This window comes from Carya illinoinensis, chromosome 7, assembly GCF_018687715.1.
Source record: "Carya illinoinensis cultivar Pawnee chromosome 7, C.illinoinensisPawnee_v1, whole genome shotgun sequence".
Classification (NCBI taxonomy): Eukaryota; Viridiplantae; Streptophyta; class Magnoliopsida; order Fagales; family Juglandaceae; genus Carya; species Carya illinoinensis.
This window is the reverse complement of record NC_056758.1, coordinates 34,391,055-34,415,549: the sequence shown is the minus strand read 5'-3', so window position 1 is coordinate 34,415,549 and position 24,495 is coordinate 34,391,055. Positions and strand designations below refer to the sequence as shown.

The 24,495-nt window shown below is 36.5% G+C and overlaps 3 protein-coding genes across 22 annotated transcripts; 2 read left to right on the top strand and 1 right to left on the bottom strand.

Annotated features, from left to right (window-relative positions):
• The first annotated feature begins 1,390 nt into the window (after positions 1 to 1,390).
• Positions 1,391 to 6,646, top strand: LOC122315710 (calcium-dependent protein kinase 29). Its single transcript, XM_043131810.1, has 8 exons — positions 1,391 to 2,233; positions 3,915 to 4,058; positions 4,380 to 4,532; positions 4,817 to 4,932; positions 5,436 to 5,603; positions 5,708 to 5,835; positions 6,006 to 6,105; positions 6,195 to 6,646. The coding sequence occupies exons 1-8, from the start codon at positions 1,552 to 1,554 to the stop codon at positions 6,270 to 6,272; spliced, it is 1,569 nt and encodes a 522-aa protein (XP_042987744.1). The 5' UTR covers positions 1,391 to 1,551; the 3' UTR covers positions 6,273 to 6,646.
• Positions 6,647 to 10,643: 3,997 nt separating this feature from the next.
• On the top strand, positions 10,644 to 16,307 carry LOC122316084 (RNA pseudouridine synthase 2, chloroplastic). 12 transcript variants are annotated; one of them, XR_006244240.1, is made up of 9 exons: positions 10,647 to 11,107; positions 11,676 to 11,819; positions 12,388 to 12,648; positions 12,840 to 13,042; positions 13,872 to 13,950; positions 14,534 to 14,709; positions 14,804 to 14,906; positions 15,444 to 15,526; positions 16,026 to 16,307. XR_006244240.1 is itself a non-coding variant. In XM_043132609.1 (8 exons), the coding sequence occupies exons 1-8, from the start codon at positions 10,751 to 10,753 to the stop codon at positions 15,459 to 15,461; spliced, it is 1,341 nt and encodes a 446-aa protein (XP_042988543.1). In that variant the 5' UTR covers positions 10,648 to 10,750; the 3' UTR covers positions 15,462 to 15,924. The 12 variants fall into 12 exon arrangements, 4 of the variants coding, with proteins under 4 accessions (XP_042988544.1, XP_042988545.1, XP_042988546.1 ...); XR_006244238.1 differs by having other exon boundaries at positions 16,008 to 16,307; XR_006244239.1 differs by having other exon boundaries at positions 15,966 to 16,307.
• On the bottom strand, positions 12,084 to 20,438 carry LOC122316085 (probable prolyl 4-hydroxylase 3). Of its 9 annotated transcripts, XR_006244247.1 has the most exons (9): positions 19,954 to 20,433; positions 19,761 to 19,845; positions 19,386 to 19,483; positions 19,104 to 19,201; positions 17,630 to 17,759; positions 17,337 to 17,524; positions 17,013 to 17,106; positions 14,252 to 14,358; positions 12,084 to 12,729 (listed from the first exon to the last, which is right to left on the bottom strand). XR_006244247.1 is itself a non-coding variant. In XM_043132617.1 (8 exons), exons 1-7 carry the CDS (start codon positions 20,142 to 20,144, stop codon positions 17,033 to 17,035), a joined length of 864 nt encoding a protein of 287 aa, XP_042988551.1. In that variant the 5' UTR covers positions 20,145 to 20,434; the 3' UTR covers positions 14,134 to 16,158; positions 17,013 to 17,032. The 9 variants fall into 9 exon arrangements, 5 of the variants coding, with proteins under 5 accessions (XP_042988551.1, XP_042988549.1, XP_042988548.1 ...); XR_006244248.1 differs by lacking the exon at positions 12,084 to 12,729 and having other exon boundaries at positions 14,134 to 16,158; positions 17,013 to 17,102; positions 19,954 to 20,438; XR_006244250.1 differs by lacking the exon at positions 12,084 to 12,729 and having other exon boundaries at positions 14,134 to 14,358; positions 17,013 to 17,102; positions 19,954 to 20,438.
• Between the last annotated feature and the right edge of the window lie 4,057 nt (positions 20,439 to 24,495).

Here is a 24,495-nt window from a genome sequence, read left to right as displayed (position 1 = left end):
TTATTTTTTTCACACCTTTAAGTTATAGAGCATTAAGACTTTAAGGACGGTAAACCCCATCAATCCAGTCGAAGAGAACCCCTCAACAGACGAGGCAATGTAGTTTCATCCAAGTTTTGAACAAAAACCCTTCTCACCCTTGCGCGCCAAGAAATCTGCAGCTGGCCTTCTTGAAATTGATGAAGGATTTGGCTTCCCTCCTGTAGCTCAAGAACAGGACATTTCCTATTATTAAAATTCCAACCTTCCACGTCATCATCAAAAAATATAAACAGCATGGATCAAGTTTAATCTTTTGTGCATATTCAATATAAATGTTATTCCGGGATTTGAAAACTAAAAGAGCATAAGATGTTTAATACATACTTTTTATGGATAAAAGAGGTTAATGAGAAGCTGCTCCCAATACTGCTGGAAACTAGTACTTGTTCTTCAAAACTACTCCAAATAAAAAAGGTTAATGAAATATACATTTTTAAATGCAGAAGGAGAGTTCGTGGTTTTGCAGTACTATATGAGAGAATGAATCACAGACTGGATTTGGTGGCAAATTGGTAATACCGGGGTGTCTGACTGTGGGAAAGTCATTAGTTCCTCTCATTTTAGTGTATCTCCATAACAGACTTAAGAGAGTAGTATTCTCCATTTCTCTCGCCTAGCCCAACAGGCAGCTTTCAGCCACGACCAAATCCGACCCAGTCATGCTGCTGAGTTTGGGTTAATATGAGGCCCAATAACACGTCCTCAAGAAATCCTTTTAGACATTTCAGGTCCAGTTATATTAATTTATATTTATAAAATCTATATGCAAAACAAACATTTTTCTTCTAAAAATTCCACGGGCCGCATATTGGGCTACCCAATCAACGCCTTTTATTATAGATCAACGTATTCAGGACGCAATGCGCTGCCACATCAGCTAAGTGCGTTTTTTTTTTTTTTTCGATGTGGAGTGCTTGATCCACTGGCCAATTAATTCAAGGATAATGATAGGTTTATATTTTTTATTATTCTATTTTTTTTTTACAGTTTTTAATTATTATTTTTGCTTAATTAAAAAAAGTGATTATCAATGAAGTTATATATATTTTTAATTTTTTTAATCATTAAAATGTTAAAAAAAATTTAAAAGAAAAGAAAATAAAATAAAAATTTCAAATACATTATATTATAATAAAGAAATGGGGTAAGAGGCAGTAAACCTATTTATAGGATAATTCAAAGTCCCTGTCGCGTAAAACGCGTCAACTTTTATGAACAAAGGCTTATTAGCTTCAGATAAACAACGAAGTCGAACCAAAGGCAAGAACGTATCTTGAAAATTGAAATAGAATAAAAAATAAAAAAGTGAAAAAGAATGATGCCCGGGACCATCCAAGCGGCAAAAGCAAAGCACAAACAGAAAGAAATGAAGTTTATCAGCAAGCAAAGAAACTCCTCTAGAATCTTTATATACGCTGTTCCTATCAATATTATAGAAGGCTATAAGCGATCAACCAAAATTCCTTCTAAAGAACAACCACCTGGAACTCTCTCTCTCTCTCTCACCAAATGGGACTCTGCTTCACCAAATCCCGTGACATCCCAATCGCATCCACTTCCGCCTCTGAATCATCTCCTCGTCCTTCAAACCAGGCTCCCAGGATACCCCAAGAACAGCATAACCCAACTCTATCCAAACCGGCCTCCACTTCCTCTAAAGCCACTTCGACTTCTGAAGAGATTCGACACATTCTTGGCAAACCGTACGTTGATATAAACTCTATTTACGTTCTCGACAGAGAGCTGGGGAGGGGTCAGTTTGGGATTACCTATCTCTGTACAGAGAAGGCCACTGGTCAAAAATACGCGTGCAAGTCCATAGCGAGGCGGAAGCTTGCAACTCATCAGGATATTGAAGACGTTAGGAGGGAGATTCTGATGCTACAGCACCTGACAGGGCAGCCCAATATCGTGGAGTTTAGGGGCGTTTATGAGGACAGGGAGAATCTGCATTTGGTGATGGAGTTGTGCTCGGGGGGCGAGCTCTTCGACCGAATCATCGCCAAGGGTAGCTACTCAGAGCGCGAAGCGGCGTCGATTGCTCGGCAGATTGTGAATGTGGTTCATGTGTGTCATTTCATGGGGGTGATGCATAGGGACGTGAAGCCCGAGAATTTCTTGATGGTGAGCAAGGATGAGAATTCTCCCATAAAAGCCACCGATTTTGGGCTCTCTGTCTTCATTGAGGAAGGTTAGTAGCAATATGGGTATCTTCAGTTGGTACATTTCCCAGTTTTTTTTGTTTTCTTTTACGCCGTTACTGTCATTCTTTGGCTTTAATTATGCAATACGAGTATTTTTGTTTGCAATACTTTGTTTTCTTCAGATTTTGTGACCCTTATAATAGGTTTTGATTCTTGACAAAAGTGTAGAATATAGATAAAGGGATCAAATCTTTGAATGCCCATTAGCTTGAACAGATGTTTCTTTCCTTAGTTTATCTGTTAATTTGTTTCAATGGGAACTAAAAAATCATTAAGCGGCTGGGGACCCACTTTAACCTGAATTTGTAGTAAGAGAAATCCAAGCTCTAAAGATTTCTGGGGATGCCATAATGGGTCAGGTTGACGAAGTCAAGGATGAAAGCGACAAGTCAACCGAGTAAACGCTCATCGATAATGAAAAAGGAAAAGCAAGACGTGAAGCAAAGAAAAACAAACACACGTCCTAAGGCTCATTCACATCGTGTCAAAGATAATTGGCCAACTAGACATCCAGTAGACACACTGTAGTGAAAAGACATCAAACTCCACTTGAGTACTGTAGACAATTACAGTGTGGGAGGAATGGATGCAGATATACGAAATGTTGCTGCTTCCTATGCAGCATTTATAATTAGAATACTGTCTGGGCCTTTTTTAAGGTTTTCTGTTATAACTGATCCGCCCTATTCCACAAGCCATCCTTCTCATTAGTCGAACCCTCAACATCCATGGACAATGGGTACCATTTCACTAGACAGACTAGGGTAACCTTTCTTGATTTGGTAGCATAAAAGTAATTTGAATTATTAGAACCTTATGTACATGGGCCGCAGGCCTCGATTTGCATGACTTCCTTGTCTCTTTGATTCCACATAGATAGAGCGTACCTTTGTATCTCTTCTTGTATACTTGTGTTATGCCTATCATTATTTAATAAAATCGTTTACTTATTAAAAAAAAAATTGAAATATCTTTTGCTTAGTTTCAGTTGTGAGATAGAAGATGATGGTTGCTATTTTAGGTGGTAATTTCATAGAAAGAGGCAATGGCTTAAAGTTAGCTACCATCGTCATATTTAACATTTCTGATATATATATATATAATAGTTTGAGCTAGCACTTGTAGGTGTGTAGTAGAGGCGCCATACGGCATTAAAATAAATAAATAGATCGAAACTGCCCATAGTTGTTAGAGTTTTGCTACGTACAAGCAAAGTCGCATATTAATCTGTGTACTAATACTGATTCCTTCATACTTAAAATTTAAATTAGCACTGTTTTCAATAAAATCTAATTTTTGACCAATCACAACAGATTGGTACACATATTAGTGCACAATTATACTTGTAATTAGATTTTTTCTAATTGTTATCCTTATCTGCATGGTTGGTCCTTTTCGTTTTGCCTTTCCAAATGCGTGCACAACAAACAAAATATTTGCGACCATATCAATGGATCGATTACATAGCAAGCAAACCTGTCATGGTTTTCCATAAAAGCAAGGCATTATTGTTCGGTTCCTCTCGTCAGTGGGGAACTGATTCCTTTCCTTTTGGCCTTACCTCTCGTGAAACCATTTCTTCATTAATTAATTACAAATGAATTTTATTGAAACCATTTCTTCGTTCATTAATTACTAAACAAATGAATTTTACCAAAATTTATCCAGGGAAAGTGTACAAGGACATTGTTGGAAGTGCATACTACGTGGCCCCAGAGGTGTTGCGGCGACGCTATGGGAAGGAGATAGATGTCTGGAGTGCTGGAGTCATTTTATACATCCTTCTGAGTGGGGTGCCCCCTTTTTGGGCTGGTTGGTGAAGTACTTAATTTCTTACATTTCAACTGTTATTGCACCAGATCAGAAATATGATTTACATGACTAATTAATCGTGGCGAACTTGCCCGTTATTCAGTCTTGTAATTTTAGTTTCTTGGGCTATTCTTTTGGTTTACTGATAGATACATAGTAGTGGTCCTGAAACCATTATCTTGCTGTCGGGCATATACAGGCAGATACATATACACATATATATATATATATATATGCATGCAGTATTTATGTATATATGTATGTATTTTCTTTTGATGTTGTTTCTATATTTGATGAGTGATGAGTAACTTTTCTTTTTAGAGACGGAGAAAGGCATATTTGATGCAATTTTAGAAGGCAATCTTGACTTGAAGAGCTCTCCATGGCCTAGTATATCTACTGGTGCTAAGGATCTCATCGGGAAAATGTTAATGAGGGACCCAAAGAAACGGATTACTGCTGCCGATGCTCTTGGTGAGTATATAGTTGTTTTTAAGAGTCCAATATATATGCATGCTGCTCTTCAATCACTTCCATTTATTCAGTCCCTCTCTCTTTTGGATAATACACGTCAAATAAACATTTTTTAGAACGTTTCATCTTACCATGCAGCCATGGGGAAAAAATATTTAAGAGTCATGATCACCGGACAACAAATCTTTTTTTCTTTTATTTCCCAAATGATTCTGTAGCAATGCAATTTTCATACAAACAACTAGCTGACGACTATTGTGATTTGTATTATGGGTATAAACCAGAACATCCATGGTTGAAGGAAGACGGTGAAGCATCTGACAGACCCATTGATAATGTCGTTTTAAGTAGGATGAAGCAATTTAGAGCAATGAACAAGCTGAAAAAACTCGCACTAACGGTATGATTTTACCTCTTTCTTTTTTCAAGTTTTTCAGAACTTGGAGATTTACAGTGATTGACTCGTTACATGTTGAAATGATGTCCCGAATGATCAGAACCATGTAGTCTTATCCATTGAAGTTTCGCTAGGAAATTAATGAAATAGCTACATTTCAACTAGATTTTGAGATAGAAATGTGTTCTTTAGAATGAATACCATCATTGAAAAGTGATGATGTACTTGAATTCATCTCAAAATCCCAAAACATTTTGTTGGTCTTTTGTTTTTTATGCAATATGCACTCGTACAGTGTAATCAACACTTTTCTAGTCCAGTTTTCATAAAATATTTCCATTCTCTCGTTTGGGCACATGGTCATTGGAAATGTGTTTTATAGGTACTGGATGTACTCAAAAGAACACACATTTTCTTTTAGTTTTTTGTCTGTAAACTTTTAATTCTTTTTCCCATTTTCTTATTCGATGTTTTCCTTGTAACCGAAATTTTTGGAATGCTGAAAGGTCATAGCGGAGACCCTTTCAGAAGAAGAAATAAAGGGGTTGAAACAGATGTTCAACAACATGGACACTGATAAAAGTGGTACAATAACATTTGAAGAACTCAAAACTGGATTGTCCAGGCTAGGATCTAAGCTTCCTGAAGCAGAAATCAAGCAGCTGATGGACGCTGTAAGTCACTGTGAAGCTATCCAATCCCAGTATCCGTTGATCAGTTTACAGTTTACGTAATGGAACTATATAAACCATTAATTGCGTCAATATTCTTTTGTCAGGCTGATGTTGACAGAAGCGGGACTATTGATTACATGGAATTCATTACTGCTACTATGCATCGGCATAAACTCGATAAGGATGAAAACCTCTATAAGGCGTTTCAGTACTTTGACAGAGATGGCAGCGGGTTAGTATATATAATGATGTTTCTTTGATATGCTTCAAACATCAATGCTACTTTTCATAAAAATCATTTAAAACTAGGCCTGCAGTGTTATTCTTTACAAAGCTAGAAGTTAATGAGCCTTCATTGTTGATATATATATATATATTGTTTTATATGTTCTTTTTAATCAGGTTTATAACAAGAGAGGAATTAAGACAAGCCATGACTAAATATGGAATGGGGGATGATGCTACCATAGATGAAGTGATCCAAGATGTCGATACTGATAGAGTAATTATCATCTTTTTATTTATATTTTTTTTTCTAAATTTATTTCTTGAAGTGGTCTTTTTCCGATTAATATGGGATTCAATGTGTAGGACGGGAGAATCAACTATGAAGAGTTTGCAGCCATGATGAGAACCGGAACACAAGATAATGTTGGGAAACGTAGATAAGTACTTGAGGTGAAAAATATCGTGTATGTACATAGAATAAAGACCACCACCAAAGCTCAATGGGGTTTCTTGCCCTCTGCTCTCAGATCAATGTCTCCCTTGCGACCTGTATCAATATGCACGAAGCACGCCCCTTCAAAATGTCTGTAAATTTGAGGCATTACTGCTGCCATTGAGTGTACTGCTAGTAATGATCATCTAGAAATGAAATATGTATTGTGATGTTACCCTATTAGCCTCTCCCCTACTCCCTCCTTCCTATGTGTCAACGAACACTTTTTTATTTTTTTGGTGTAATTACTCAGCCCGATGGAAAATTGTAAGTAAATGCAGACAAATGGTATAAATAAATAAATTTGTATGTTTGATTGGTATATCTTCTGGAGAATGCTGATGATAAGAATAGGGAAATGGAGAAGATAGGATGAGAAAGAATGAAACGCAACGCTTTTGCCTACCAAAACTCTACCTTGCAAGATGTTCAATTCCTTGGTTTCATTATACATCTCTCAAAATTTGAAGTGTAAGAAAACCATTGCTGGTTCATTGGATGTTGAACAAAGATTTCAAGATTTCTCTTATTAGGATGTTGAACAAAGTTTTCAAGATTTCTTTTACTTTTTATGTTATGATATAGAGTTCTGTTACGTATAATTATTTTTGTTATTTGTGTACTTATTGCGTACTTCACTTAAGTGATTAGTTAAAACAGTTATTTTATATTAAAAAAGTAATACAACCAATCATATTAATAGAGTACGTAAAGAATATGTAAAAATAACTGCACATAAGAGTGAGCAACCGGGTACCGGACCGGGTATCCGGGTATACCCGACCCGGAACCCGGATTTCAAATCCGGGCCAGAGTCCGGCCCGTATATATCCGGGTTATGACCCGGGTTGGAACCCGGACTGATCCGGGTTTTTACAACCCGGAAATCCGAGTTCCGGCCTATAACCGGGTTTTTTTTTTTTTTTTTTTTTTTTTTTTTTTTTTTTTTAAACAAAGCCTGATTATTAAATTTTTTTAGCATGCTAAAAAAATATTATGGCACTCTTTCTTTTTTAGATCTTGCATATAACGTTTATTTTTCTTTTTCTTTTTCAGATCAACATTCCTCATTACATATTAATACAACATTCCTAATGATCAATAATTCCTGATGATCCAATTCAAAAAAAAAAAAAAAAAAAAAAAAATCCTGATGATCAACATTCCACATTACAAACTCATCCCAATTCTCAGCCCAATCTTCATCTTTGAAACTTCTCAAAAACCCCATTAAAAAAAAAAGGAAGAAAAATTAAAAAAGAAATATAAACAGCAATGCAAACCCCACTTCCAGATCTTGATCCGTAGACACAACCATACCAAATCATGTAAGAACAAGTAGTAGATGCAAGGACAGCACGGAGAAGGCACATGCAACAGCATTTGCAAAAGCAAAAAACCTGCAAATACATGGTTAAATATATAAACAACAGCACATAATTATATTCTGTGCATGCAAAAAACAAACAAGACTGTTATATGATTATCTCTAAAAGCCACCCAAGTTATCAAAATTCTGCATCCCTCCAGAATCACTTTGCCCAGGACCTTGTTGCCAAACTTAGAACATAAAAAGCAATAAGCATCAACCCATAAAAAACACTTGGTGAATAATCATTCCCACGAACAATTTTTATTTTAAAAACCACCATTTATCATCCCCTTATGAAATCTATCTATTACCTTATATCATTTCTGAATAATTTCTTTTGCTTTCATTGTCACTCAGGAGCAGATGATTGGAACTAGTCTAATACACGTATTAGCAACAAAATGAAACCTCTACCAGTGAAATTATGCACCAAACAGGATTTAGTATCTTCAAGCATCAGTAAGTCGTTATAAACTGTGTTTTTATAAGTAGCTGGTTGTTTGTAAATGCAGTTAAAATAAATTTCTCCTTTTAAATAGTTATGGACCTGTTGATTATTGGCCCCTGTTTGTGTTTATACACTTTGTGTAAATGTTAACATGGACTAGAAGTATCCAAACTGTTGGAAATTTGGATCTCCCAAATTCACCCCCCTAGGATCTACCCTTTGCAGGAGTAACAAGAAAAATAGAGAAATAATAACAATACAAGAAATTTACGTGAAAACTCCAAAACAGGAGAAAAACCACCAGACCCAGAGAAGAAAATACACTACGTGAAAAATTATTACAATTACATAATTTCTCTCCTCACCCCAAACACACCCACAAAGCTTTCCCCACTAGAAAAACTCTAACTCACACCTCTTCCCATTTTACAAAAATGGACAACAGAGGAATTTAACTAGAGTCAAAAGTTACTAGCTAAGCATTTGACTGGTGCACTTAAACTAAGAGGCTAAGCCTCTTATTTATAAGCCTTGAGAGCTTGCTCCTTCCCATTTCCCACCCATGTGGGACTAACCAAAGGAGCAAAAAGTCTAACACAAACTATAAGAAACTTTTCCCTTTTTAATTGTAAAGGCTTAATCACAAAATCCAAAACAGCAAATGGAAACATAAAAAATGTCTCTCCAAAGAATGCATTACGCCAATTCAAATTGTTTCCAAACTAAAAAGGAAAAAAAAAAAAAAAAAACCATTACCCAAGTCTGTTATGGTGAGTATAATCAATAAAGAATGCCACTAACTCAACTAATACATAAAAAAAAATCCCAGCAACCACCATAACAACTATACCCTTTTTAAAAAAAAAAAAAAAATCAAAACCAGCAGAATTACACTTATTTAAACATATGCCTGATCATCACTTAATCCTACCATAAATTTACGCCTAATCTGTACATATAACATATGCTACTCTGGAATAATCCTTGTTAGAACAGCATAAATTCAAAACTAAAATGCGGTGAAGTATTGAGCATACAGAATTCGTGGCCATGTCACAGTCGCAGATGAAACGACCGTAAAATTCCACCCAAATCTCTAGAGTTTGGATCCAGACCCCTCACTGCATTTTTATTGATTGACACAGGTTTACTAGATTGTCGTATATATTCCCAAATATATACCTAAATACTCCTCAAATCAATAAAGTAATAAAAGAAAAAAAAACCCTAAAAAAATGCTTCAAAGCCGAAAGACCCAGTTCTATCCAAGCACAGAGAGACCCAGTTCACCAAATCACTAGATCTACCATATTTACATTGATTGTTCACAGATCGGGAGAGAGACTTACCGAAAGGTCACCGGCGAGATGAGGGATTGAGGACAAAAGGAGATGATCGCACGTCGGGTTCCGAACAAAAAGAAAGTGCTTGAAGGGAAGAGAGAGAGAGAGAGAGAGAGAGAGAGAGGAAACTGGGGGAGGGAGGCGAAGCACTTCGCAGAGCAGAGAAGAGAGACAGAGAGATAGAGAGAGAGAGCTGAAATGGGTCGGGGGTGGGTGGGGGGGGGGGGGGGCGGCGGCTAGAATTAGGGTTATTTGTTTTCAGTTTATACCCGGGTACCGGGTTTTAAACCCGGGTCCGGATTTAAAATCCAGTACCCGAACCGGATTAATCCGGTTTTTCAAATCCGGATTCCGGCCCGGATCAAATCCGGGTCGAAAACCGGAATCCGGTTCCGGTATAACCGGATTCCGGTCCGGGCCGGATGGATGAACAGCCATAACTGCACATAAAATTTTTATATGATATAAATGTCTTCGATGAGGTTTTAGTTTTGCAAAATGACGTATTAAAGACTTTCAAAGAGTATTAAATGGATTTTCAAATCTAGGTCTTGCTAGATATAATACATAGTTTTTTTCAACTTGCGAAACAAATCTATGGTATTTTCTTCCTTGATAAATATGGCTTGCCAATGTGATTATGTTGTAGACTTAATAACTTGTTGATTCAAATTAGTTCCAATTTGATATTGTTGTGGATTTTTCATAAAAGCTAGGTTCATGGATTTTTCATTTTTGTGATCCTTAACTTTCTTATAAAAGGTATTATTCTATCAAAAGTGAGAGGAAGCAACAAAATTTAGGGTATTCCCCTTTTCCTTAAAGAAAAAAAAAAAAAAAACTTGCTTGACTGGAAATAAATATATATAATAAAAATAAATTAATTATTTTATAATAATGTTACGTATATTTATAGAGTATGCAAACGCCATATAGTATTTAAAAAAAATTAAATATATTATTAAAAAATTAAATTTTTTTCATGTAGTCCCATATTTACTATTATTTTTAAAAGTAATTATGCAACATTTATATACTTCACGATTACAAATATTATTTTTCATTATTTTTTTCCTCTTTAATTTTGTAGTTCTTTTGTTCAAAATCAGCAGTGTTTCTCAAGGAGGGAATGATACCTTGAACGTCGCCGTTCTAGCACTTTGCGTTAATCCGTTTCCCTAGCCCGGAGCCAGATTTCCCTCCCTCCCTCCCTGGTCTACCGCCTATCCAAACGAAGCAACAAAACGGGCGTGAGAGGAGACGATGCTTTCCCCCTACACTTGCTCAACTTCCTTGGCAAAATCATTTCTATTTCAATCCTCGCCTCCTTTGTCCTGCTTCTCCCCTAGAAACCCCAGAACTCCCTCCAGCGCCTTGAGAATATGCTTCGTAGCCAGTTCCAGTTCTGGTTCCACAAATTCCGATGAAGACCAAGAAGACCTCGCCGGCCGCAGAGCCAATTTCGGCGGACTTCAGTTAGAGGATACCGTGTCTATCAATTCAGGTAAGCTGAGGCTTGATTCATGGATATCTTCTCGCATTGGTGGAATCAGTAGGGCTCGCGTCCAGTCAAGTATTCGCTCCGGCCTCGTTACTGTCAATGGTCGCGTTGTAGATAAGGTAATTTAAATTCTGTATGTTTTTGGCTCTTAATGTTTGAGGAATGAAATAAATTATAACATAATTAAAACTTCGTCTAATGGAACCCGTACTACCATGATTTTTGTAATGCAAGATCCCTCAAATAAATGATTTAAGAGTTATTTTTGTTTAGTTTTGCTTTACTTGTTGATATGAGTCGTCAAATTCTACATTTGACTAGTCTTGGCCACTTTTTACCTATGGCTTCCCTATTTAAAGCCGCATTAGCTTAACTGAGGGGGAGTTGAAGGAATTTAGATTTTCCTTTCAAGCATACCACATATGTTACGGCTCTACTAACTGATAGAAGATTTCCTCTAGATGGTTCGGTTTTAGAAATTTCTTTGTTGTCTGGATGGTCCCATTTGCAATGATTGGTTTAAAATTTTCAATCTGAAATGCCTTTTAGTTAATTTCTTAGTCTAAGCCGCTCTCACGACGCCATGCTTTTCAGGAGTCTTTTCTTCGTTGTGTATTTCAATTCGTTTCCTGAACCTGGTGTGTAGTGTGTAGTGAGACTTCTAAGTTTCAGTTTTGATGTAAGCAGGTCTCGCATAACGTCAAAACTGGGGATAAGGTGAATTGCACTATTTCAGAGTTGCAACCCTTAAGGGCCGTGCCGGAAGACATACCTTTGGATATAGTTTTTGAAGATGAGCATGTACTAGTTGTTAACAAACCTGCACACATGGTAAACACCTCAAAGTTTACATATACTTAACGATGATATGAATTATCAAGTTATCTTTTAGCAAACTAATTCAGATTACAAATCTGCAATTCATCCAATGACTGACACCTTATGTTTATCACGAGTAACATTTCCTGTAGTTAAAAAACTTACGGAGTCACATCTGGTTGAAAATCGATAAAATTCAAACCTGCAGTTGAAAAAACAGTTACCTACTTGCCTGCTGATTGCTCATTTAAATATTCTCGAAAGTAACCGTGTGACTCTTCACAGATATTATTGGACCTTTGACACAAGGATGTGCATTATTGGATTTACTATAGTACAAAGAAAAGGATTTAGTACAAGTGAAATCCTAGCATGATTTATGTTAGCAGCAAATGCTGGCCATGATACTCACAGCTCACTTCATAAGTATTGCTCAAACACTTGTGATGGTTCAGTTTTCTTGCCTTTCATCCCGTGCAACCAAATGGAGCATTTCATGATCTGAGTCTTGACAAGGTTCAGAAATAATCATCAATCAATTTCATATTGACACTACAAATTAATTCTCATTCTGATTTAGGTTGTTCATCCAGCACCTGGGAATGCGACTGGCACTCTTGTAAACGGAGTTCTTCATCATTGCAGTCTTCCGTTGGTTGCATTTTCAAACGAGGAATTTCTTTCTGAGGCTGAGGATAATTCTGATGCTGAGTTGAGCAGCTTTTCTACAGGGGAAAATCCTAACGATGGGCTTTATTCCAGAAGAAGTGGGGCATCTATACGCCCAGGGATTGTGCACAGATTGGACAAAGGCACTAGTGGATTACTTGTTGTTGCAAAGGTAAGATCCCCCACCTTCTCCTCTTTTTCCACCCTTGAGAACTGCTTCTAGGCACCCGAAGCTTGAACTAGCATTCTGCATCTAAGAGTTGAATATGCAAGTTAGGCTAACATGTGCTCAGGAAAAAACAATTATACTAAGTTACTAACATGCAGTTTGCTATCCCTTGCACCATTGCACTCTGATGGCAGGATGAACACTCTCATGCTCATTTATCTGAACAATTCAAGCTACATACCATCCAAAGATTATACGTTAGTCTTACTTCCGGAGTGCCATCTCCAATGGCTGGACGGGTCGAGGTTCCTATTGGTCGTGATTTAAATAATCGGATTCGCATGGCAGCTATATCTGGATCAAATATTTCTAGACAGGCCCGTCATGCTGCTAGTAGGTGATTGATGGTCCTCCACTTTCTTTATCATGTTATAAATACCTCGGCTTGTAAGTGCTTGAAGTTATTTCACAATGTTGGTAAATGCAAGAGAAAAATATGTCAGTTTGAGACACGTTGGAATAATTGTGAGCATGGTATGGTGGCTGAGCTTTGACTTCAATCCGCTGAGACCTTTAATAGCATTCAATCGAGTTGGTTATAAGTACAAGCCTGCCTAGTAACAAGAGTCTTCATGAAATATGACTCATCATATAGCTGCAGAGTTTTAATTCTGGAGGGCTTAGACTATTAGAACTAATCCTCTGAGTTCTGACATCTAAAGTAGTGAAAGCGGGAGTTCAGACAACTCAAAAGTACTCACCAAATTTGCTAGCATCTGGGGCTTGACCTTAGGATCAGTGGACTTGGTTTCCACCATGCTGAAACCCTGATTTATTTTTCTTATATAGTAATGTGGAGAAAGCTCTTTTAACCGAAGTATCCCACCATGTGCATTTTAGATGTTGCTTTCATTTCACATCTACGGTGATTGGAATATAAGGAAAGAAAGGAACCCAAACCTTGTCCAAAGTACTTTGGAGTGAATTATTTAGGATTTGAGAGGTCATTGAAAAGAGAAGGAAAGATATGTCAATTGGGTTTTAAATGCGAGCAAAAAGTAAATGTGAGTTGTAAATTTTATGTGACAATGCAGGTTAGCGGCAAAGAAATAAAGTGATATTTTTCATTATATTGCTTTTTTTTTTTTTTTTTTTTTCTTTTTTTTATTAAATTCACATTGTTCAAATCTTTATCAGGTTACTAAAGTTGGTTGATACTGTATCAGGTACAAAGTAATTGAAATACTTGCTGGTGGCGGTTCTGCATTGGTAGAGTGGAGATTAGAAACTGGACGCACTCATCAGGTACTGCATGGTGTCTGATTAGAAAACTTCACACAGATGATACAAGTTAAATTTTATATTAAATTTGTATCCAAACTTCAATAAACAAATTCATTCATGGAATATCAATGTCGTGTTGTAACACCCATTTCCCGATAAGGTTAGGAATGGTTACGTCATTTCATTCCACCAGCTAGATAAACATTAAAACTTCAATTATGACTAAGAAGTAAGAACTTTATTAAACCTCAAAATAATAAATGGAACACCTCCAACATACCAAAACTAAGTAAAATCATGATGTTACTAAATTTTTACATACCAAAATAATAAATGTAATGCCTCCTAATAATAAACACTTGTTCAATTCTTCACTAGGTCAATGTCTCCTTTACTGACTCTGGCCTCCAAACTCACCCTCATAGTCACCTGACCAATTTTAGAACATAAAAATAAAAATGAGGCAAATACTCAATAAATGGCATCATCATACAATATAAATCTTATTATTTTTTCTAAAGCATCTTTGAAATACATTGAATACCACATGCACATATTAAAAGTTGTTAATCATTAAATTCTTGGATTGCTTTATTTGAACTAGATTCGTGCACATGCGAAGTACTTGGGAATTCCACTTTTAGGTGATGAGGTGTATGGAGGGACCAAGAGCATGGCTTTATCACTGCTTCGGCCTAGAACCCCACCTAGCCGTCATGGGCAACTTTTGCAACTGGTTTCTCAATTGGAGAGGCATTGCCTCCATGCCTTGGCTCTTGGGTCAGAGGATATAGCTAAGTTTGCAATATTTAGTTCACAAATTGTGGTACAGAATAGTTACTACCCCCGCTGCTTTTTTTTTTTTTTTCCTCAGGTTCATGCATCCACACACAATGGAGAATGTATACTTTCAATGCCCTCCACCTGCAGATTTTGCTGAGATCCTGGGCCAGCTTCGTAAAATCAGCACAGTGAAGGTTTGTGCCTATTACTGTGCATGATCAGGCCTCACTTGTGGCATTTCTAAAATGAAATTTCTAAATGTTTCTTTTCTCTACGGCGCACACCACAGCACATACAATTTGGAAATACAATGGATTTTACCTGCTGGAAATTCGTAACCATATTTCCTTAAGTGATATTTCTTGACGTTTCATTTCAAAGCATATCACAAAAAATTGCAGCAAGTAAAAATGATTTGGTTGGTAAGCCTTTATGCTTAACCAGACCTGACATAGCATGTTATATGGATTGTTAGCCACAATTCTTAATGTGAAAATAATACACATGGTCAATCAAGATTTTCCAATATTTTGAATGGATATTTGTAGGCTTACAAACACAAAATCCAGCCTAGGCAAAATAATCATTTTACTCATAGATGGACTTGTTATCATTTGCTAACTAGCTTTGCTTTTTTGTCCTGAGCAACAAGCTTTCGTTAATGCAGCCTGTTGTAGAAATAAATTTTTTGTGGAACCTAGCTTTCTAACTATCAAGCATTTGATGTGCAGCATTCATTTGAGGAATGATTGAAATTGATATAGCAAGCTTACGGTGTTGTCACAGTGTCAATAGCCAACTTTGGATTGGTGAGGTAAGGAAGATTCTTCAATCTTGTAAATCATGCGCATTTCCAACGCCTAAAGCTGTACCTGCGTCTAGGGGGGAAACCATTGCTCGCTAAACTAAACTAAAGTTTTATGGGCCACACCCCCCCGGGCCCATCACACTCACCGAAAGAATCGTTCTCGAATAAATAATTGTTCAAGGAATATTGTTTTATGAATGTTTCATACCTGATGTTATCCTGCATGTAGATAGATTATTTTGATGAAACAGGACTTTTGTGGGTTTTGTGCAACAACCCTGTGAAGGGATTTTTGCTATTTAAAACCCCTTCTAGAACCTGTTATACTGTTGTGAATTGAATCTTATGGTAAAATGTGGGTAAAGACTTGCTCTCCATTGAGAGGCATACTTCCCTGTTTGTAAGAGTTTGAATTCCGAAAATTCTCTTCAATGGTTCTATGAAGTATGAACGGACGCGAGGAAATAAAATCTCAATTAATTCACAGTGAAGAGTGGCTGTGCAGAAGCTGATATTTGAAGTGATCGCGATCGTTGCTACAGTATGTTTGCTAATATCATTAGAGACTGGCACCGTGGGTTCTCCAAGTGGGCGTTAGTAGACATTCCAAATTGGGCGGGAGTACAGGCATGCGCAACCTGTCCAAACCAAACCCAAGGGGGTAATTATGTGGACTCGAGCAAATATATGGGCTATCACTGGCATAAATTATATTTGTTTTTATTTCCAATTCTTTTTGTATCAGGAGACTCTAAATGAGATGGTAGGTGATAGACGTTAAGGCCAATATGTGATCTCCACCGTATAAATGAAATGGAAACATCAATTAATTTTAGGAAAAATTTAGTTGTAAGCATAACTACGCACTAATATGTGTATTAATTTAATGTAATTAATCAAAAAGTAAATTTTATTAAAAATGGTGTTAATTTAAATTTTAAAAATGAATAAATCAGTATTGATACGTAGATTAGTACGTAAATTTATTTATACATGACAAAACTCTTAATTTTAAAGCTTCATATGTATTCGATCGGGTGAAAATTCTTCCACCCCAAAATTTGAGTGGGCTAAGATCCGATCCAGCAATATGTTACGACCTGTAAACGGAATTTACATACACTAGCAGCAAGGATCCACACTGTTCTTCTCTAGCTCTTCTGCCAAAAGAAAAATATAATATGGGTAAAGTAGAATAATGACCTACATTTCCCTTTATCCATAACTTCTAATGGTAAAAAAGCAGCATCCGTATCCACAAAAGATTCGATCGGCACGATTAAGGTAAGTGGTGTATACTCTTTGGGTCACTTTTAGAAAGTAAATGAATAAATTAACACAAAACAAAAACTAGAAACAATATATTTTCTAAAAAAATAAAAGAAAAGAAAAAAGATCAAAAGGTGAAAGAGCTTCAACAAAACACAAGTGATAACAGACCGAAAGGATGGCTAGAATCGTATCAGTGACTGCTTTGGGCATCGAGAACTACCTTTACAACCGGCTTAAATGTTAAACTGTGTACTCCTCAACATGCATCCACTTTGTAGCTGACCACTTGTTCCCTCTAATCACAGGGCAACTGCCTAACACAAACCAAGCATTTTTGTATCAAATAAAAGTCATTTAATAATCAATCATAATTCAATTCATTATTAAATGTCAAATGACAAAGTCATAACAGAATAAACATGAGACTTAAAATCACCGTGGCACAAATACTAATGTCTCCTATTTTTCTGAAAAAGAAAAAATGCAGAATCATTGTTGAAGTCCAGCAATTTATTGACAATTGATTAACTGAAGAATTGCTAACCATGCAAACTCAAAGGATCTAGTGTGGCGTCAGGCCTCATGCTCCAAAATAGCAATGCATCACCCATTTTTGGTTTCACCGAGAGACCCTCTTTAGCACATTCGGATAACTCATTCCACCATGGCACAGAGCTAAAATTCTTGGTTGCAGCAGGAAACAGAGTTTCACCTCCTTCTTCAACATCTGACCTGCATTCATGGCAGAAGTGACAATAAATCAAGGAAAATTGAGGGAGATGAGTGAGACTTACAAAGAGTAAGCTTCAGAAATGGGAATAGGATATACAATCTTACAGATACATAAGAACAGTAGCAATGCGCTGCCCCCCATTCTTGGTGTTAAACTCATCAAGGAAGTAATCAAAGTGAGGCTCGTATTTCTGCCCTACTTCATAGTGCAAAACTTGAACTCCCTCTCCATGCTCTGTGCATTGACGGTTACAATGAGAAACGTGTAGCCTATCCTCAAAAATATCATATCCAAATTCCAACTACAGAAACCCCTATCTTTTAATTTCTAAGCCATTATTCACACAATCAAAGTTTATGAATCACCAATTCCCACCAACCTACATGCAGGACCTCCAGAACTTAAACAGAAAGAGGCAAAAGTTTCTTTGAAAAAAAAAAAAAAGAGAACAAGAGGCCAGCAGTCTCACAAAAAACTAAATAAGTTCAAGGCATGTGACATATAAATACCAAAGAAAATAAAAGTGTTTGATTTTCATATGTGCGTCATTTGCTATTAAATTATGTCCCTGGTGCACTTATCCCTGGTCATACTCCCCCACTGGTAAGAGATGTGATTATTCCTCTCTAACAATCACTTCAGTCACAAAAAACTGTTCACTTCAGTCACAAAAAACTGTACTCACAATGTATTTGACTGGCAAGTACACTCATAAACTTGGAACTCTAGATTTTAAAAATCTTTTGGAGCAACAGCCTCTGGTTGGCAATAAAAAAAAATATTGAAAAATTGAATAATCATGCATAACAAAGAAGGTGAAGAAGAATGCTCATTGTATCAGCTATCACCTAACAAAATTGACTTTGCAGTCCCTTAGGATCTTGGGTTTGAGGGAGATAAGAGTTAACACCTTGTTAAGTCTCCTTGTGAGAAATTGATATATCTGTTTTCTTTTTTCTTTTCTTTTTTTCATTGGCACCGGGTGTCCCGAAACAACATTCCAACTAATCCCGGGGGTGCACAAGGAGTTTCCCGCAAGTGCACATTGGGTAATTTAAAAGGAAAATCAGTCTGATGGCCCACAGGAATTGTTTGCACCCAAGAGGATTTGAACCTTAGACCTGGAGGGAGCAATATCTTTGTTTTGTTATAAGTAATAATTTTTATGAAATGCGCAAAAGGTGCAATCCAGGTCCAAAGGATGTACACAGAGAAAGATATTGAGAAGTGGAAAAAAAATACAGAAAATCATTAAAGTCAAGCCCATTAAACACCTATCATATTAAAACACTACTTCAATCGACTGAGTTACTTATAGAAACTCCATCTTTTTAAACTCATAAATGACAGCAGATCAGAACGGTCATCATCATGAGACATAACAAATTGTTGGAGGGGACAAGAATGCCCTTAAGCACAACAAATCAACATGCCAAGCCCAATAAGCATATAAATGTCTCTCACTCAAACATTGGATAACGACCATATTGAAAGCATCAATTATAAAATTAAATAAATAAATTAGTTAATGAGAAACAAATCAAAATGTTTACACAGGTATTATTTTGAATCTCATACCTGCAGGTATAAAACTGAAGTCTGCAATCCTTTTCTCTATATCCCTAATGATTTTATCTTGCCCTCTCCTCAGAAACATTCCAGAACTTGTACGAACCCTGAAAATAAGCATGTCTAGTGTCTTATATAACACAATGTCTAGTGTATCACTCGATTTTGAAAAATGTAACTGACGACACCGGCAAAACGGCGAAACATAAGGGTAATTCGGATTAAATTTCATTTTCCTAGGAATATTAGTGTGAACTGAGACCGGAGATAGATGAGGTTGGAAAAACATACCTGCTATCTTTGCTCTTACCAGTTGTGCTATCAACAACAGTTGACTTTTTCATATGAGGTTTGGCAAGACTAATCAAGTACTCACATTCTTCCCTGGACTGTTCAAAACGATATCCAGAATTAATATTCTCTAGCAATATTTATTTACCTACTTCTCGCACGAGCAAGATGAAATTAGAACTCCGAGTGCACAAAAAATCTTATATAGACCAGAAACGAAGACTCCTTGTCAAATTCACAAATCTCAAGCCAACTGAGCAAAAGTTCTTTTGCTGCATAAAATTGACTTTTAATATAAAGATATTGCTGCTTCTAAGATCGATCGCTTGCGAGAGAGAGAGAGATGAAATATATAACCAGATTTCACTGACTAACCAAAAAATTGTGATAAATGAATGCCCTGGGTTCCCAGGCAAGAACTTCGGTCCACTGCTCCCCCCTGTCCCCAAGCCCTTCACCTCTGCGAAAAGGAAAATAAGAAAAAGATCGTCACGCAAAACGGCAAAGCATCGTTAATTCCAAATGGATTAAACTCTAAACGAACGTAGATTAGGAGCGAAACAAGTACCTTTCAATGATCATGCGGCGCAACGAACTAAGGTCTTGTGGCGGAGAATCGTCGTCGATGATTGGAAGCGAGACGATTCCAAAAGCCAATAGCATTAAAATAACGACTGAGAGCATGAGAAGCATGGACCACACAAGCGTCAATGTCGACCATTTCTTCACCTGTAAGCGACCGTACCTTCCCTTCGCCATTGTTAACGAGAAACCCTAATTCTTCAGTAACGAAAGAGGCCTTCAACTATAAAATCAGCCAATTTTATTTAATTATTTATTTCTCGCTGACTGTCTGAACTGCAGCGTTTCCGGAATCCAACCGTCCGAGGTTGGCCATTCCCATTCAAAAGATTGTGCTTTTATACAAAGTTTTGGGCGAGTAATAAGGGGTAATTTAGACATAGGGGCGCTCGTGGTTTAGCGTGCTGGTGTTGTTGGCTGCCCAAGGTTTGGTCAGTGGTAACTCAGGAGTCCGGGGTCAAACTTCTAAGATAGACGGTGGGCTTTGCAAAACAAGGAATTCTTGAATATCTTTTGAAAGTTCCACCTCATGGAGTTATGAGCTTTGAAAGGATTTTTAAGGTGGATATTCTCTGGAGTTGTTGGGCCAAAGAATAATCCAAGGGACTATTTTTGAAATTTCAATTTTTTTTAATAAATTATGAGTTATGTAATTATCACGTTTTTTTTTTTTTTGAAAAAAGAGTAAATTTTATTATTAAAAATTTAATTTTTAATGTAAATCTCATATTTACTAAGTTTTAAAAAAAATAATAATAAATATGCGATCTTTACAATAATTTTTAATGTAAATCTCATATTTACTAAGTTTTAAAAAAAATAATAATAAATATGCGATCTTTACAATATAACTATCGAAATAAATTTCTCGACAACATTATATGCTTGAGATCAGTAGCATTATTGTGGGCAATATGTAGTTAATATGCGACCTTTTGCATTTTGATGACCCCACTCAAAATTTAACCCCACGTTATACGTCTAACTCTATAAAAATTAAATATTATTGTCATATTTATTTGTTTGTTTGTTTATTTATTTTATCTATATTTCAATTATCATATTTTGCAAATCGTCATAATTTGCTTTTAATCTAACTTTTCAATATGCCCTTTTATATATATATATATATATATAGATATATATAGATTCAATATGCCCTATTTAAATGTTTAATCAAGTGATTGATCTATAAACTCGGTCAAAATGTACTCATCTGTCACTATTTCACTTTAAGAAATACTAATTGTACTTAAAAAAACATATAAAATACTTATTTATCCATGTATCAGCTCTTGATATGCTGAAACTATTAAATTCAAAATTCATAACTTTCTAACTCTAATCTCGTAGCCCACTAAAAAAAGTGCTAATGCAAAACTTCTCGATAAGCCCACCGATCCTATTAGATTATATCTCAAAGTAAGTTTGGTATTTTTCACCTGAGTCTGTCTATCGGAGTTTTGTGAAAGCTCCAATCAAATCCTTATTGGCCGAAGGCCCAAAACGGACCTTGAGTGTCACCACAAATTCCTCACATGCAGGAATGAATTAGGTTGAAATTCATCAACCAACAATACCATGAGAGAGACTTACCTTTTATATGGAATGAAGCAATTTTCAATTTGTGTTCTTCCAGAGTATCACAATAAGCATAAAATTGTTGAGCAATGAGAATCCATTCCATGTGTCCCAAACCATCAAACATTGGAAAATCCAGCTTAATCCGAACTTGAATTCTTGCATTTCCATCAAACAACGGATCACCACTAATTTTCATCACCGGTTTAAAGGACTTAAGGAGCTCTCACTTGAATTATTAGCCCTTGTTGTAACAAACAATTGATCGTAGTTTGCTGCCAATTTATTAATATGCTTCAGTATCGTCTCTAGCAATTGCCAGTGCCGCTTCCATTTTTCTCTCAATTGAGTTGTCTTGCCTTTCAAAGTAGACAATACATCAGCAAATTGATTATGACGAGTACCCTCTACCATTGTATAAGAACATGACTCTAAGACCACTTATTACGAACTAAGTAATTATATAACATATAATTTATTGGCAATTCAAGGAGCCAGCAGACCTCCATATTCACACGAAATAAATGAACCAAAAGATATATTTTATTAGATTCCACGTTTCATTAAATAGATAAACAAAGGCAACAAACTCCCCAAGTATACGGCAACATAGGCACAATGGCCCAAGACCCACTTCAACATAAAATAACATTCCAAACATTCAAATGGACAATAGTGCCCATAACAATTAAATGAATCCCTATGCCTACTTGGCCTACGTGATAACCCACAGATTCCTTCACCCAGCTCATAACATTGTGTGGGACGATGCCGGGAAGAGAGGGGATTAAGGGAATGAGTCAAGGTGGCGAACAACAACAGGACAACTACATTATTTTGGCTTTTCCCTCTATGGGATTAGGCCAGTGCATTGGACCGATGGATAACAGAAATGAGTTGGCCTAAAAAGTGTTTGGGCGCTCTACTAGGGCTGTACAAGAAGTCGTAAACCGATCGGGATCAACTGAAACTGGCAGAAGCTAGTGTAAAACCGGTCTGGATGTGGTGGCAATTTGAAGAACCGACGCCGGTCCGGTTTGGTCTCGATATGAATCAAGTTCAAATTGGTGAACCAACCGTTATACTATTTATATATATATATATATATATATATATATATTTGTATTTTAATTAAAACAATGTTGTTTAGTTTAATTAATCAAACGGCGTCGTTTGGAATTAGGGTTCGAATAAACCCCTCCCCTCCTCTTCTTCTCCCTCCCGATCTCATTTCTCTCTTACTTTCTCACTCTTCACTCTCTCTCTCTCATCGCGCCACCGATCATGCTAGTGAACCGATCGAAAGAAAACTGAGACCGATGTCGACAGTTTTCTTCCCATTCACTGGCCGATTTCGATCAAGATAATCAGATAATTTCCTTATCAGTGCAGTTTCAATTTTGGACCAAAACAACACTAAGACTATTGGTTTTCACCCTTACACTCTACATAAGTCGTAGAAGGAAATCGGTGACGACATCAGCTCAAAAGTTTGAGTTAGGGTTTTGGCAACACCAGAGAGAGAGAGAGAGAGAGAGAGAGAGAGAGAGAGAGAGAGAGAGAGAGAGAGAGATGAATGACATGGGTGTGTAATTTCATTACAAAATGACGTTTCTATAGAAAAAGCATGATGCGGATATCGGGTGTCGCATACCCAATCCGGTTTCTGTACCTATACCCGCCAGGTTCAATACGGGTAGATAACTATCTAGATTCACCTAGATATCCAGGTTCGAACTGGACCAAAAAAATAATGTCCAAATCTACAACCTTAGTTGGCATGTAGAGCTTTAGGCCTAGTAATGATATTAGATTATTAGTGAATAGTAGTAAAAAATTTAAAGTTAATATGTTTTATGGGATTTTGGATAAATAGAAAAAAAAAAAAGTTGAATAAATACGGATGCCCTTCTAGAATCCCTTCTATTAGGCTTTATTTAATGCGGCGTAATCTTTTAAATGAAATAATTAATATGGTGTGATCTCCTAATAATATTTAATACTGTATGATTCTCGTGTTGCTTAGAATTCAACCGCGTCGAAATGACGTGTTTTGTGACCAAACCAAGGAAGTGTTTACAAGTCCATGGACAAATAATTAGGGGCCTACCCAAAAGGAATTCAATACTATCCTTGTTCACCTCCGTTAAAAAGATTCGAATCGGTCCCATCAGACCATATAAAGGGGGCATCATTTTATTAATTTTTATGTACTTTTTGAGTCTAATTAAAGCTTGCGGAGTCTAACTATATAGGTACCTGTAGCTGAAACAATATTTATATTTGGTGACAGAAAAAGATAGAGGCCTTGATTGGAATGTTGGAGCCACAGAGAGAGAGAGAGTCAAATTCTTCCAAATATTCATCCGAAATTCCAAGAAGCCGCCAAACATTCACTGATCAGCAACCAAACCCACAATCTTAATCAAAAAAGAGAAAAAAAAAATCACAATAACATTGATTATTGTAGTTTACTTTGGTGCAACAAAGCACGAGATTGTGGTGCTTCGTGCTCAAGGAAACGGTCGAAAAGCTCAACCATGACAGTAGAGAAAGACAATTTAAGATTGAGGGTAGAGAAAAAAGGGTTTTACGGAGAGGGAGAGTCTAGTTGGGGGTTGAGAACTTGAGACTGTGATATAGAGCCATGGAGGAGCAAGTGGTGGAGGAAGTGGAGAGGTAGGCCGCAGTCAACGTAATAAACCATTTTAGGGTAAATCGATCTGTATGGGGGCTCAAATGTAGGATTGACTATTTGCAAAACACTCTCTCAACCATTAGGCCACCCAGACAGCTAACACTTATATTACAATTTTAAATATATTTAGTTTACATATAGGAGTCATAGTCGGAACCGGCGGTGGTTTTATACACTTCTGAATATAATTTTTATTTTAAAATTTGAAAAAATAGTATTTTTTGTGTTTTATTTAAAAGTTTGAAAAAA

Bases quoted from the DNA above. Each gene is read 5' to 3' on its own strand.
- LOC122315710 (XM_043131810.1), top strand. From the start codon at position 1,552: ATGGGACTCTGCTTCACCAAATCCCGTGACATCCCAATCGCATCCACT. The intron at 4,533-4,816 runs GTGAGTATATAG...GGTATAAACCAG, and splicing joins TACTGCTGCCGATGCTCTTG to AACATCCATGGTTGAAGGAA. The intron at 6,106-6,194 runs GTAATTATCATC...TTCAATGTGTAG, and splicing joins AAGATGTCGATACTGATAGA to GACGGGAGAATCAACTATGA.
- LOC122316085 (XM_043132617.1), bottom strand. From the start codon at position 20,144: ATGGCGAAGGGAAGGTACGGTCGCTTACAGGTGAAGAAATGGTCGACA. The intron at 17,760-19,103 runs GTATGAGATTCA...GTCAATGCACAG, and splicing joins CTTCAGTTTTATACCTGCAG to AGCATGGAGAGGGAGTTCAA. The intron at 17,525-17,629 runs GTAAGATTGTAT...CCATGAATGCAG, and splicing joins GCTACTGTTCTTATGTATCT to GTCAGATGTTGAAGAAGGAG.
- LOC122316084 (XM_043132609.1), top strand. From the start codon at position 10,751: ATGCTTTCCCCCTACACTTGCTCAACTTCCTTGGCAAAATCATTTCTA. The intron at 13,951-14,533 runs GTACTGCATGGT...TATTTGAACTAG, and splicing joins AAACTGGACGCACTCATCAG to ATTCGTGCACATGCGAAGTA. The intron at 14,710-14,803 runs GTCAGAGGATAT...TTTTTTCCTCAG, and splicing joins CTCCATGCCTTGGCTCTTGG to GTTCATGCATCCACACACAA.